This window comes from Nipponia nippon, unplaced genomic scaffold, assembly GCF_047370975.1.
Source record: "Nipponia nippon isolate SJK-2023a ecotype South Korea unplaced genomic scaffold, ASM4737097v1 scaffold_1, whole genome shotgun sequence".
Lineage (NCBI taxonomy): Eukaryota > Metazoa > Chordata > Aves > Pelecaniformes > Threskiornithidae > Nipponia > Nipponia nippon.
In genome coordinates this window covers 92,606,177-92,619,828 of record NW_028262290.1, presented here as the reverse complement: position 1 = coordinate 92,619,828, position 13,652 = coordinate 92,606,177, and the positions used below count along the sequence as shown (strand labels likewise).

The 13,652-nt window shown below is 37.0% G+C and overlaps 1 protein-coding gene across 4 annotated transcripts in view; it reads right to left on the bottom strand.

Annotated features, from left to right (window-relative positions):
• EXOC2 (exocyst complex component 2) overlaps positions 1-13,652 on the bottom strand; it is a 133,138-nt gene that overhangs the window by 65,163 nt on the left and 54,323 nt on the right. For all 4 annotated transcript variants that reach the window (XM_087762275.1, XM_087762252.1, XM_087762259.1 and 1 more), the window contains exons 11-12: positions 12,843-12,961; positions 413-538 (exon numbers count right to left, since the gene is read on the bottom strand). In XM_087762275.1, the coding sequence (XP_087618401.1) occupies positions 413-538; positions 12,843-12,961 (245 nt within the window). The remainder of the gene's footprint in view (positions 1-412; positions 539-12,842; positions 12,962-13,652) is intronic.

The window sequence follows — 13,652 nt, the reverse complement described above, 5'->3', positions numbered from 1 at the left end:
GTTTCCCTTTCTGGCTTTAGAGAATTGGAGAACATGGACCAGATATGTGCAGTCACAAAAGGAGCAAATGCGAGGAGAGACATCTTAGCAAACACACACAAAAGGTGTAACAGCAGCAAAAGGTGGTAGGCAGCAGGTGGATATGTATGCCAAAAAAAAAAAAAATCCCGGTTTTGTAGAAAAAAAAAGAGACTCTTATTACTGTGACTACATTTTAAGAAGCACATTTCAGTTATGCACACAGAGGACCCCCTTAGTAAGCAATGGCAATGTGTGAGAAGAAAGAATTTTATTTGGTAACAAACCAAAACAAACACACAGAATGTGGGTTTCTGTTTGGGTTTTTTGACTACACCACACACTAAACATAGGGAACTGCAGCTTTGTTTTTCCAAATAAAATCGATGCCTACCATCATCGCGGCCAGACTGAAAGCTGCTGCCCCTTTTCAGTGAAGCAGTTTGACTGAGATGGCCAATTGGTGATGGACGCACATCACTTTCCAGGTCTAGCATGGGGCTGTGGAGCAATGAGTTGCCTAGGGAGAGGAGGAAAAAAGTTATAATGATTTTTGCACATCAATTGACATGAAACTGCATGCTGCACGTGGAATTCTAATTTAATTCTGAAGTGATACAAGACAAAAGGTATCTAGCAAAAACATTCTTAATCTTGCTTAGTTATACTGTCTGTTCATCTACATCAAGGCTATTCAATAACACCACTATCGACTCCTGTAGCAAAGCCAAAACCACAAGTACCATGTGAGAAATATCATTCTTTGGTCTGTATGTTTCTCTGTTATTACTTTAATGTCTTACAATTAGTTGCTTGAACACCATGGATAAATATGTATTTATGCCATTAGTGACATGGCACACACTTTTTTTCTGGTGTATGTCTAAATTTACTTTTCAACAGCAACAGTTTCTTGTGCCTCCAGCTGAAGCAGTTAAGGGCAGAGTGTTCAACTACTTCTTAGCTGTTGGACCTGTGCAGAGTTCAGGTAGAAAGAATCCATCCATCATGAAGCAGATGAACTAATGGCATTGTATGCTTGTGCATGCCTGTAAAACACCCCACACTTAGACATATCCATAAACACACAAAATATTTCCGAGTGAACCAGTTACTGTTATCAAATAATTATTTTTTTTCTTCGGGTACCTGTCCATACGTAGGTCACTATTAGCAAGTCCTAAGCAATGATCTAATCTGGTGGAGGTGGATACTTGGAGCCTAATGTACATTTTGGAAAACAACCATATCATAATGAGCAGACCATAATGATTTTTTAATGTACTGTAACACTGCCAATATTTCTCTTAAAGCCTAAATTGCTGCTTTACGCAGTTCACCATACAGATAGATTTCTGAAAGTAACCATCAAAAATTATTTCAGCATTGGCCAACTGAGCTGTAACAGCTAAACTTAATCACAATTCATAGAATTATAAAACAGCCCAGGTTGGAAGGGACCTCAAAAGATCATTTGGTCCAGCCTTTCATGGGAAAGGGAGCCTAGGAGAGATTATCTAGCACGCTGTCCAGTCGCATCTTGAAAACCTCCAGCGATGGGGACTCTATCACATCCCTGGGGAGGTTGCTCCGGTGATTGATTGTTCTCACAGTAAAAAAATTTCTTTCTTTCTTATATCGAGATGAAACCTCCCCTGGTAATTCATGCTGAGTTTTGTAGTGAGAATCTCAGTGTTTGAGTTCATATTGCTTGATCTTGTCTATCAATACCTACATTCACTTAAAATAACAGGAAGGCCACACAGTAAGAGCACCAGCTGCAACATTGCAATACTCAGATTCAAGAGTAACACAAAGTAAAAAGGATTTGAAGAATATTTATTTTGAATTTATGCTGCTGTCAGACCAATATGGCAGTAAAGATACACCTAGTCACTTTACTTCAACAGCTGGGGCTTAACGGGCAATACTAACTACAGTGAAACTTATTGCAAACTTCCAATAGGTGACAGTATTGGGTTTTAGTTCCTTTTGAAAGAAGCTCTTCCTCCCATAATTCTTTAACAGCTTTTAAAGAGATTTCCTGTGGCCTTTCACTATGGCCTCACTGAGGCATTTTTGTTAGAGCTAACTGTTGGTTCCTCCATTCACATTATAAAACACCTAAGTAAATAGATCCATTTGCTATGTAGTTCACAATCGTGATACACACACTGCATTAACTGACTTGGTGAACTCATCTCTGCTATCATTTACTATGACTCTGTTGACTATTTAAATCCTACACCACTTATTAAAAACAACTGATCTTTATGACACCTGTAAAATTGATGAGTTTTCAGCAATATGGACTCTGCTACAGTGATTTATGTATAATATCCACTGTCACCACAAAGAAGTTCTACAGTGAGTGTACAAGAATTTGGGGAAAGAAACACTTTTCCTTATGAATGAACTAAAAATATAGAATAATAAGGAAAAAACCTAAAGCTATCAGAAGCTTTTGAAGGAGGTATGTATGCTGCAAGAGCCAATAGTTAATTATTGACACATACTATGCAACTGCCCATGTAACAGATCTGCGTAAGATCGCACATCTTCAGCATCTACGATTTAAACACCTATGACTTCTAAAACATATCTTAATTATTACAAATTTACAACATTAACTTCCGAGAAAACATTCCAGCAAGCCTACAGAATGAACTAAAAACAAAAAAAAATTTTTTCCTCTCGAGATTAAAAAAAGTACACATTCAATATCTTACAGAGATTCTACCCCAAACAAAAAGAAAAATGTATAGAATACCTCAAGAAATTTTAAGTGCTTCACAGAGTTCTTGAGCTTCTATAAGAATATGACTCTGAGATTCTATGTATCTGCATTTTATTTGGGTGAAAAAAATGTACACCAAGGACAAATCAGAATTGTCAGAGACATTGCTAGTTAAAGCATATATGGAAAAAAACCCACCAAAACAAAAACCCAGAAGTGCAGCAATGCTATCTTCACAAAAACTACAATTAGAAAAAGCCATGATAGACCAAACTTCCCTCTTTGATGTCTTCACATAGAATTTAGGCTCTCACCGTTCAAACACCTTGTTAATATGAGGAATTTCTTGTAAACAGATGGTTTCTAGAAATGACAGTGCCAATTAAACTTCAGAATTAAGAAAAACAGACACACTTACCAAAACATCTTAATGTGAATTAGTTCAATTAAAACCATTTGCCTGAGGTAGCTGAAACCCTGAAAATTCTGTATTGCTGCTGATATACTAACCCCACGCTGCCCAAATGGTTTAAATATTCACCAGTAACAGAAAACATATAAAGAATACTCTCTTGTTCCACCAGAAAAACCACATCATCAGTTTGCAGCCGTACCAGGAAAAGAAAGTTTAACATGAACTAATTTCTTAATTGGTTGTCTAGCATTACAAGCAAGTATAACACAGCAGCAGGGAACTACAACAGCACATATACCCTCAGGACTAATAAACATCTGGACTGCATTAACAAAGCTGATTTTGCTTTCACTCAACCAGAAGATAGCGCTTGAAGACTGCACACTAATGCATAAATCTTGTAAAAAAGTGAGAGTTAACTTACAAACAATTTTTCTCCCATCCCAGCTCATTCCCTCTCTGGAGCCAGCAGCTTAAATTTAGCAGCATAATGTAATACAGTGAATTAATATTAGCATGGACTGTAGACAATAATATTTATAAACCTAAATAAACTACGCAAATAATAATTTACTGCCTATTCATTTTTTGATTTGTGTACTATTTCTGCATTCCTAGATTCTGAATATAGGACAGTAACAATCTAAAGCTTCAAGAAATTAACTTTTTACTGTGTTAACAGGTTTTAAGATGTTGTATAAACAGCATGAACAATACAGTCCTGGCAGATCATCTTTTTTCTTTTTTTTTTTTTTTTTAATATACTGCATCTTTGAAGTTACAGAAGCATTTTTTTTTTCCAAAATACAGCATCTACATGGAGCATATCTGTCAGTGACTCCAGTGCCAAGTGTATATTTAACCAAGGAAACACAGGAAAAATAAATGTACTACATTCTCTTCTTCTACTGAACAGTCATGACAAATCAGAAGTATAATTAAAGCCTTATTACATTTACACTGTAAAATTGTGAGATCAAATAAGAAGTTTTAAGGATCGTAACGTTGCTTTAAATTTTTTTTTTTTTTAAAAAGGATTTTACTGGGTTTCAACTTTGTGCACAGATATTTTAAAGGTAGGTAGAATAAAATAAAAACATTCAGATACTGTGTGAAATATAAATAGTTCAACGGTTTTGTTCAGACCTCTTCTGTTCTAGTGCAGTAAGATCTCACCAAAATAAGGATCGGGGGGGGGACGGAGGGGGGGGAGAGCACAATGCTTTTTGAGGTCATTTATTTTATTTGTGCTTTCACTTTCTGTAAACCAAAGTCACCTGTGCTGACCCCTAACTGCACGTCTTCCCTAAGTTTATCAGTACTGGAGCTGCTACAGGGTACTTACGTGCCTACAGTACCTATGGCTCGTGTACATGCCTTGACCCCATGTTTTGAGATGTTACCTGCACGCAGCATGTTGCAGCCTCAGTGAAAAAAGATGACTAACATTAAGTTTGCCTAAAATAGATTTTTCCATGATCTGCAAACCAGTAAATTATTTAAATCTTTACAAGCAGCTTTACTTTGTTATTTTAAAACTATCACCAAACTGAGTGTAAAAATTGTTCTACAATATCCATCGCTCCACAACTCTGCTTGTTTTTTTTCCCCCCTCGCAGTCAGACAGGAGGAGGTTTCTCATGGGAGTCACACATCTCTCGCCTCCCTCTGTAACCCAGCCTCAGCCATTCTGCAATTCTGCCAGCCCGGCGCATCATTTACGTGACATTCAGCTAAAGCTTTTTTACAAAAGCTACTGGTTTATCAGGGGATAATACAGCAGCCGTACTTTTTGCAGTGACAGAGAAAATTGTTAACAAGTGATCAACCTCAGACTGAGTAGTTTTTCAGTGCAATTTTCCGTGGTAAGTCACACACCAGTCATTACATAGACTACGTGTGTATATACAGCATGTATATGAGCAAGATTAAATTAAAAAAAAAAAAAAAAAGACCCTACAGACGTGCATCCAGGTGAATACAGTTACTGTATTCTTTCATCCTTTATGGATATTACGGTGAATTTTCTCACAGGCTACAATAGCGCGGGAAGGCTGATCTATAGCCTCCGGACTCTCTGAAGGGCAGCAGACTTCCTTACCACCCTTAAACACCTTTGAACATTTTTTCCTGTGCACAGCGGGCCCTTGTCCTGTGCTACAGCCTGACCACCCACTGTTGCTTGTTGACCAAACACACAGTGCCTGGAGCCCGCACCGACACAACCAGGATAAGATTCCTTTCAAGGACACCGCATTGAGAATTTCAATTTGTCTAGGCATGAAATTAGGCGAGCAGGAGAAATTACTGAAAAAAATTAACCTGCTCAGCAGATGAATGACTGCATTTTATTCTTTTTCTTCAGTACTTTTTCTTTCTTACCTTACATTTATTAGGAATCTGATATTTTTAAATGATCAAGAACAAAATGGGTTGTATTTCTAGCAGAGAGATGAGCGTGGAAGATTAAAATTGCTGCACTTTATGGAAAAAATGTTTTTGGAATACATTTAAAATGGAATGCTTTTTTAAATCTTAAGGCTAGCCTTCATTATACTAAATATATTTATAATGAAACTGTTTTTCAGTTTACCACAAAAAGGTTAATCGGGCCTATTATTTGTAGTGGTGTTCTAAGTATTTCACAGCCTAAGGGTAAGCCTTATTGTCAGTTCTGCAGGCCAAAAAATACTGAAGCAAGAGCCAAACACTTCAAGTTCAGCACATAAACAAAAATGACATCATTTTACTAGCACTAGCTCCAGTGGACATTAAGATTATCAGCAACTTTGAAAACAATCCTCTTCTACTCAATTGCCCGAATAAGGATTTAAAAGACTTCAGCAGACACCAAGGTAAAATTCTGGCCACAGTTTCACTTTATCTTCAGTAGTACTAATCTTTTCAATTTTGATTATAAATTACCTGTGCTGCTTTTTAATCATAATATTTACTGTCTGCTTTTTAATAACAATATTTACTGTCTTTATAATACTTTAAATAATATTTAAAGCATTATATAAAAAATAAGAAGGTCCCCTGCACTTCCGAACATGTCAGATTCTACTAAAAATTCTAAATAACAGAAAAGTTACAGATACAGGTGGTAAAAGAGGAAAGCAAATCCAGTGTCAAATTTTGTACTGATTAATTTTTATTCTTTTTTTTTTTTTTTTTTTAAATTAATAACCCATTAAGGGTTTGCTTGACATCTGCTGTCAAAAGGGTATTTCTGCTATGGACAGGGGATGTGGTTTAGACATGAAATGGCTCCCAGCTGCAAGAAGTCTTCTTCCAGATGTACAGTAAGCAAAGGCAATGGAAGAGAACCAGCTGCTAGGATAACAAATTGAAAAGGCCCTTTTGACACAAGCCTTGCCGGCCTGTCTGATCTAACAAAGATGGATCATTCATTGCAAGGTGAATAGAATCTCAGTGTGGCACAGAAGAAAGAGCAACATGGTCTAAGCATCCATCTCTCTCCTTCACACTATGTAAAGCTGCTGTTACTCTGGCATAGGAAAACCCTGCATCGTTTTTCACAATATCTGCAGAGCTGTGCATCACACTCTGAGTGCTGCAAAACTTATTTTTTTTCCAACAGTAAGAACTACAACAAAAATCGCAATGACCCAGCCAGTATACTCTGGTTTTGAGAACTGTCCCCATGTTGGGAACTTGAATAGGTTGTATATTATATATTTTGCAAGCCAAAGAGCAGCAGAAAGATCACACTACAACTGTGTTAGTGTTTCCATTTACAGTTTTAGTTTCTAAAGGTTATTAACAGATCGCTTATTTACAATAACATTACATAATACCTCAGAAAGACCTGTTAAGAAATGAAGACTTTTTCAGTCAGTTTGATGATAACTGGATTAGAGTTCCTATCCATTTTAGCTCAAAGGATCATGAAACCCACTAAACCGCTATTAAAGTCTAAGCAAATAACCACTGGCCACACAGAAAACAGTCTTAACCTCCATAGCTTCTTTCTCCAATACTCATGTTAAGAATCCCATTGCTTAACTCATTTTGGCTATCTGCCCAGTGCCCCAGGCAAATTCTAAACTAAACCTCATTTATTTACATTTATTTTCATGTCATTTTACGTCATTATATCCCCCATGTTTCCTGTACTCCAACAAGTCTGGGAAGCATAAACCCTAGTGAAAAACTACAATTATGCCCTAATAATAGGGGAATTGCCTAGTAGAGTTAAAAATTACAAATATGTAAAATCTTAATTGAAGGAAATAATTTACTATCCAGGTACCAGGTTTGAAAGTCCCCAGACTTCTACAAATCATAAGTTCAAAGTTCAGAAGAAGCAATTCAAACTTTAGCCAATACAAAGCATAAAATACCAGCACAATTCAGTTTATCATTCAGCTATCTCTTGCTAGAGATTTAAGAAATACTGTTTTGAGTGAGTATAGTGCTCTTCCATGTTAAGCTTTATATTCATAGCCTTCAAAAATGTGCTTTTTCCTGTCCATTCAGTCTTGCGGATCTCCCTCTCTCTAACATATCTACATACTAAGTAACAGCAGCAAACTGGCTTTACCTACTTCAGGTCTTTCCAGTGGGCAGCAATAGCAGGATGCGATCAGATTTATAAAAGGAATCCATCAACGCTTCAGGAAATAACTTCATAACTGCTGGAGCGTGTCCAAAGAAGGGCAAAGCTGGTGAAGGGTCTAGAGCACAAGCCTTATGAGGAACGGCTGAGGGAACTGGGGTTGTTTAGCCTGGAGAAGAGGAGGCTGAAGGGAGACCTTATTGCTCTGTACAACTATCTGAAAGGAGGTTGTAGTGAGGTGGGGGTTGGTCTCTTCTCCCAAGCAGCAAGCGATAGGACAAGAGGAAACGGCCTCAAGTTGCACCAGGGCAGGTTTAGATTGGATAACAGGAAAAATTTCTTCACCAAAAGGGTTGTCAAGCACTGGAACAGGCTGTCCAGGGAGGTGGTTGAATCCCATCCCTGGAGGTATTTAAAAGACGTGTAGATGTGGTGCTTAGGGACATGGTTTAGTGGTGGACTTGGCAGTGACAGGTTAACAATTGGACTTGATGATCTTAAAGGTTTTTTCCAACCTAAACGATTCTATGATTCTATAACCACAAAGTTTCAAAAAAACAATAAAATAATACAACTGCCTATTCCATTAGTAAGGCAGATAAACATTACATAGCAAACACAAGAAGTTAATAAATCCATATGTTTACAAGCATTACTATGTCGGCAGAGCTATAGCTCCAGCCTGTTGCAAGCGGGTCCCATTATTTACTACAGCTGCACCTTTAATGGAAGAATCTGACCATCGGAGAAGCAGGAGAATGGCTTAATGTAAGGACACAAGCACAGGAGCTTTATGATTTTGGGCATCCCCTGTACTGCCTCATGCTTCCACTAGGACTTTGGCTATGCTCTTTGGTCTCTTTGTCCTGGCTGCTCATACTTCAGAGCAGGAGAAGTTTTGATCTGCTGTCGTATATGCATATTTACTCACTCCTTAAAACATGTGGTCTTGGATTCCAACAGTTTCTCATGATATGAACATCATCCACCTGCATTTTTTTTACCTCACAAATGAGGAAGGTCTGCTATAGCTATACAGAGCAAGAGATAGATAGGATAAAAGCAATGATGGGTGAGTAACAACAGCCATATCCGAGTGTGTAATGAAACATTAATCTACATAATTCAAGATTAATCAGCAAACCAACAGAGTTGTTTAAGACCGAGGGGGAACAGTATGTTAATACACATACAGAGAGATTCCTCAAGGGAAATGCACTCCAAAATGCTGCTGTAAAGTACTTTATACACAGGACTTGAGAAAATTCCCCAGACTACTTGTACCTGTTGAAATAAATGCAACCAATTAGCTAATGATCAGATTACTGCATCTTTTACGATTAATAATTGCCTATTAAAATCAAAGGAAACATCCAGTTGAATAATTTGCTGTTGGTAGTTGTCAGCCTTGAAGCCACACTGCCAAATTATCTGACAAAGCTTAGCACAGCTTAATATACCTTTCAGTTTTTGGAAATAATATTAACACAAGTTGGATTAACTGAAAACAGACAGTATTTGAAACACATAGGACTTCTGCTAACCCCTGAAACAAATTCCAGGAGAGAACTCAAAGACCATTACAGCCCTGTAAACTTGCCAAAGTTTCTTCTTTCTGGCTGCATCAGAGATTGTACTATGCTATGATACTTTACAATTCTAGGACATGCTTACAATTGCAGAGTACTTCTACAAAAGCACAGAGGCTTTTTTTTTTTTTTTTTAACTTTTCATGTGATAGTACTACTGGGAGTGAAGGATTCACATTTAGATCAAAAATACATACTTAGATATAAAACCAAAATAAACATATGTTTAAATACATCTGTAATATGCAATTTTCTGATAGCATCTTCAACCACCTCAGCACGTACATTAGCTCACTCCACTCTTCAACTATGCTTAGGAGAGCCTTGAAAGTACAGTTACAGCAACAAAAGCGCAATCATCTGACAAAGATAAGGAACCTACAAAGGACATAGAAAAGTAGATTTACTTCTTGTCAGTATTCAGGATTTGTCCAACTGCCATTACCAGTGGGCTGGATGAGACAATACATCACTAAATCTCTTAAAGAAGATAGAAGATAATGCTATTTCTATATACGAAAATGAAATTATTTCAGTTGTAATGACTAAAGGGTCAACCTCCTAGCAGTATGGAGACAATTGGAACAATTTTGTACCCCTATGAGTACACTGTTGGCTTGTCATATCAGTGACTAAATTTGGAGTAAGTTCTCCTTAGAATTCACTTAGGTTTGGGTTTTAGCTTGTTTAGCAAATAATTACAATGTTAACCTTCCCTTCCCAAATACATCTTGTCCAGCAAATAAATTATTCGATAATATTTACTGCTTGACAATCAGCTACAAAAATCCTGTCCAGAATGTCTAATAGAGTTTTCAACAAAGACTTTTCCAGTTAAGAAAAGCAAAGCCTTTCATCTAATTCCAAATCCATTTCAGGTAGTAAAATTCACGTGTAACGGCTCAGGGCACAGCTCCGCATTGAAAACTAATAAAAGAGCAGCACGATGCTTTGGCACAAACTCAGTTGAAACTTGAAAAATTGTGCACAAAAGCAAAAATAGATAAAATCTGCTACTGATGTTTAAGTTTACTATGCTGAAAAGTTTTGACTCAGTCAGTTTGAACGCACAGATTCACAGTCAGCAGAAGAACTAAGCTGAGAATAGTCAGAAATTGTTGGTATGTTAAAGGGGGAACTGTAATTGCTGCCTGCTTATTCTGCTTATACAAAGACCACCATCTGCTAGAAAATGTCTATTACCCCTGTTGAAAAGGGAAACCTAGAAAAAGATTTAATGCTCTTTTCATTAGAGTATCAACCTTATGACCCACCTCTTCCTCCAAATACTTGAAATACATAATAACTTTTTTTGGAAGCATGTTTTAAGTGGAGGACTTTAATGTTTGAAAATTTATTAATATTTTCTCCTAAAAATAGAAATGTGGTTTATATGTTCATAAATTCACAGGCTGACTTAAGTTGATTAGATTCCTCAAAGTCTTGCATAACCAATTTGATATCTATGAGTAAAAGCCCACACTTTCCCTGTGTGAAAAGCATACATCTATTAAAGTAGATTAAAATACATTCCATGTCTCTGATCACAATCAGCATTGTTCTACTTGGCAGCTAATACCAATTCTTCCAAGTTTTCTTTTTTCCTTCTCCTGTCTCGTGTATGCCAAAATTAAAGATCTATGGAAAGGAAAAACCACATTTAGCAACCTTCCTTTGTCCTACTGGATACTAAGTGAGAAATTCCATCAACTAGGATCAATTCTTGAATATTTTACAATCTGTACAAAAACTACATTAGTAAGGACCACATAAAAGGCTGGAAGAAAACTACTGAAATTTGATGAGCTCTTTATTAAAAGTGGTAATATATTAGCATTTGTTTCCTATATGCATTAAGTATTAACTATTCATACATGCATTTACTGGGCATTCAAGTTAAGTTCCCTCTTCTGTGAGCCAAACAAAGCTGCTAACATAATAGCCCCTTTGATATTAAGGCTGAGGTAAGCAGATTTGTTGCAAGAAAAACACCAAACAGGGTGAGATTTTCAAGACAAGCCTAGGAATTTAGACACATTTTCCATTCATTTACCGGAGGCTGCATATCAAAATTATATAGACTACTACAACAAAAAAGTCTCGAGCAATTAGTATCTTCATGCCCCTATTTTTCTTGCTAAGAAGCTGAAAGATGACTATATAACATTTTGCAAATGAGCGGAGAAAAAGAAAGCTTAGAATTGTTAACCACGGCCGTTGTTACATGTGAATTTTGCTCCTGACAGCTGTATGTGGGGATGGGGTGGGGTGGGTGTTGGGGGTTGAAGGAAGACGGGGAGGTTTTGGAAGTGTTCTGAATTGTAACCAAAAGGCCAAGAAACCAGCCTGGTGTTCCAGCTGGTCCCACAGCACTCCCCACCATGTTGTGGAACAAAGATGGTCTGTGCATGTTTTAAGCTGAAACTTACTGACACCGCTGTCATATGCGATGCACTCTGTGAACTCTATACCTGATGTAACCTCTGCTGAAGAGAGTTTAAGCCTCCTGCAGCAATTTTACAGCACATTTCTGCAGCAGTTCCAACTCAGTAAAATTTTTGTGGTTTCTCAGAAGAGAACACGTTATTTGGTTTGGGATATACATGCACTAACACTAAACATGGGAGTTACCTATAAGCCAAGAGAGGCCAGATTCCAATATACCTACTCATTTCAGAAATAGCAGCAAGCTCGATAAGACGTCTTGAGAAACAAGGCACTACTTGTCATTTTCTAATTTAAAAATCCAGTTTTCAGATTTTACTACTAGAAATGCCAGGCCAATAGACTCCCACCTATTCCCTTTTGAAAATACACTAACATGAGAGATCATGTTAACTGGTAGCTAAATTGCTGCCACACCTGAAAGCAATACCTATGAGCACACATTTCTCTGAGGAGCAACACTGGCAAAGACAAAGACAGAATACAGCTAAGTATTCATATTGGTCTTAAGATATTTAGACAATGTTATATTATTTGTTCAACTCACAGGTCTGTGCCAGAAAAGTGTAATCTGAATTTTGAAACTGCACACGAACAAAGAACAAGAGAACACCGTATTACCATTCACTGCATATCAAGAAATTACACATTATTCCACTATGCCCCAATGCGCTGCATATCCATATACTAACGGCATATCTTGTGACAAAGAAATCTAACCAGCAGATTCAGACAACAATCCAAACTTCATGTGACCTCAAAGAAGTATTTTGAGAGGACAGTAAACTTCAGATGAATGATTGAAATTTAATGCTTTTCCCATGTAAAGAGCTTAAAAGTTATAAGTTAAACAAAAAGAAAACTCCAACTGCTGTTTTGTTTTTATAATAGAATAAAGAAAAAAATACAAGTCAGTATTCAACTTTGTAAAAAGCTATCAAAATTGATGGGGAAAAAACCCCCAAATATCATTTGTACACTAAAACTTGTCAAATAAAAGGCAATGCCAAATTCCTAAGTGTCAAATATATATATAAAACAAAAATATATCCTTGCCTTTTTGCTCTTTAACATAGCTCTCCTTACAGTTGTGCATGAGTTGCAGAATCCACTGATGTTGAGCACCAATGCACTGCCAAGCAGGGTCCCCAGGCGCATGAAGATCAGAAAGATATCTGTAAAACCCAGTCCAAAAATCACAGCTCTGACTTGACACACTGAAGGCCTCATTAAAACAGAGCAAAGATATACTAAGAAATACTTTTTTTTTTTTACATAATTTTAAAAATTCAATAATAGTTGTTAAGATACACTCATACCCAATGCAAACACAAGCTTTGCGTTCTCCCTTCCTCATTTAGTGAAGCAAAATTGCATCCAACACACTTGTAGAATAAACAAAACCATACATATTTAATAACACATTAACATGTATTTTCAGTTGTGCCTCTAGTAAAGTACTTGGGAAACCAAGCTCTTTATCTGCCAAGGTTGCAGTTCAATACTTCATGTTTCACTTGGAATCAGTGATGACATCTCAAGCACATAAGATACGTTATTTTTTGGTTTGGTTTTGATTTTTGTTTTTTTTGGATGGGGGTGGTGGTGTTGGGTGGGTTTTTTGTTTTTTCTTGTTGTTGGGTTTTTTTGTTTGTTTGTTTTTGTTTTCATTAGTATGTGCACACAGTTTGGAAAAAAAAAGGGGGGGGGGACGCGTAGATAATGGAAAGGATTGGGGCTTCTAATACGTAGAAGCAAAACACCCTCTGTTTTTTGAGAGAGGGGAGTATTAGAAGCCCGCTGCTGTGATTTCAAAGAGAACACAGAAGTAATATAGTCTAGCGTATGGCATTCAAGACTATCTGA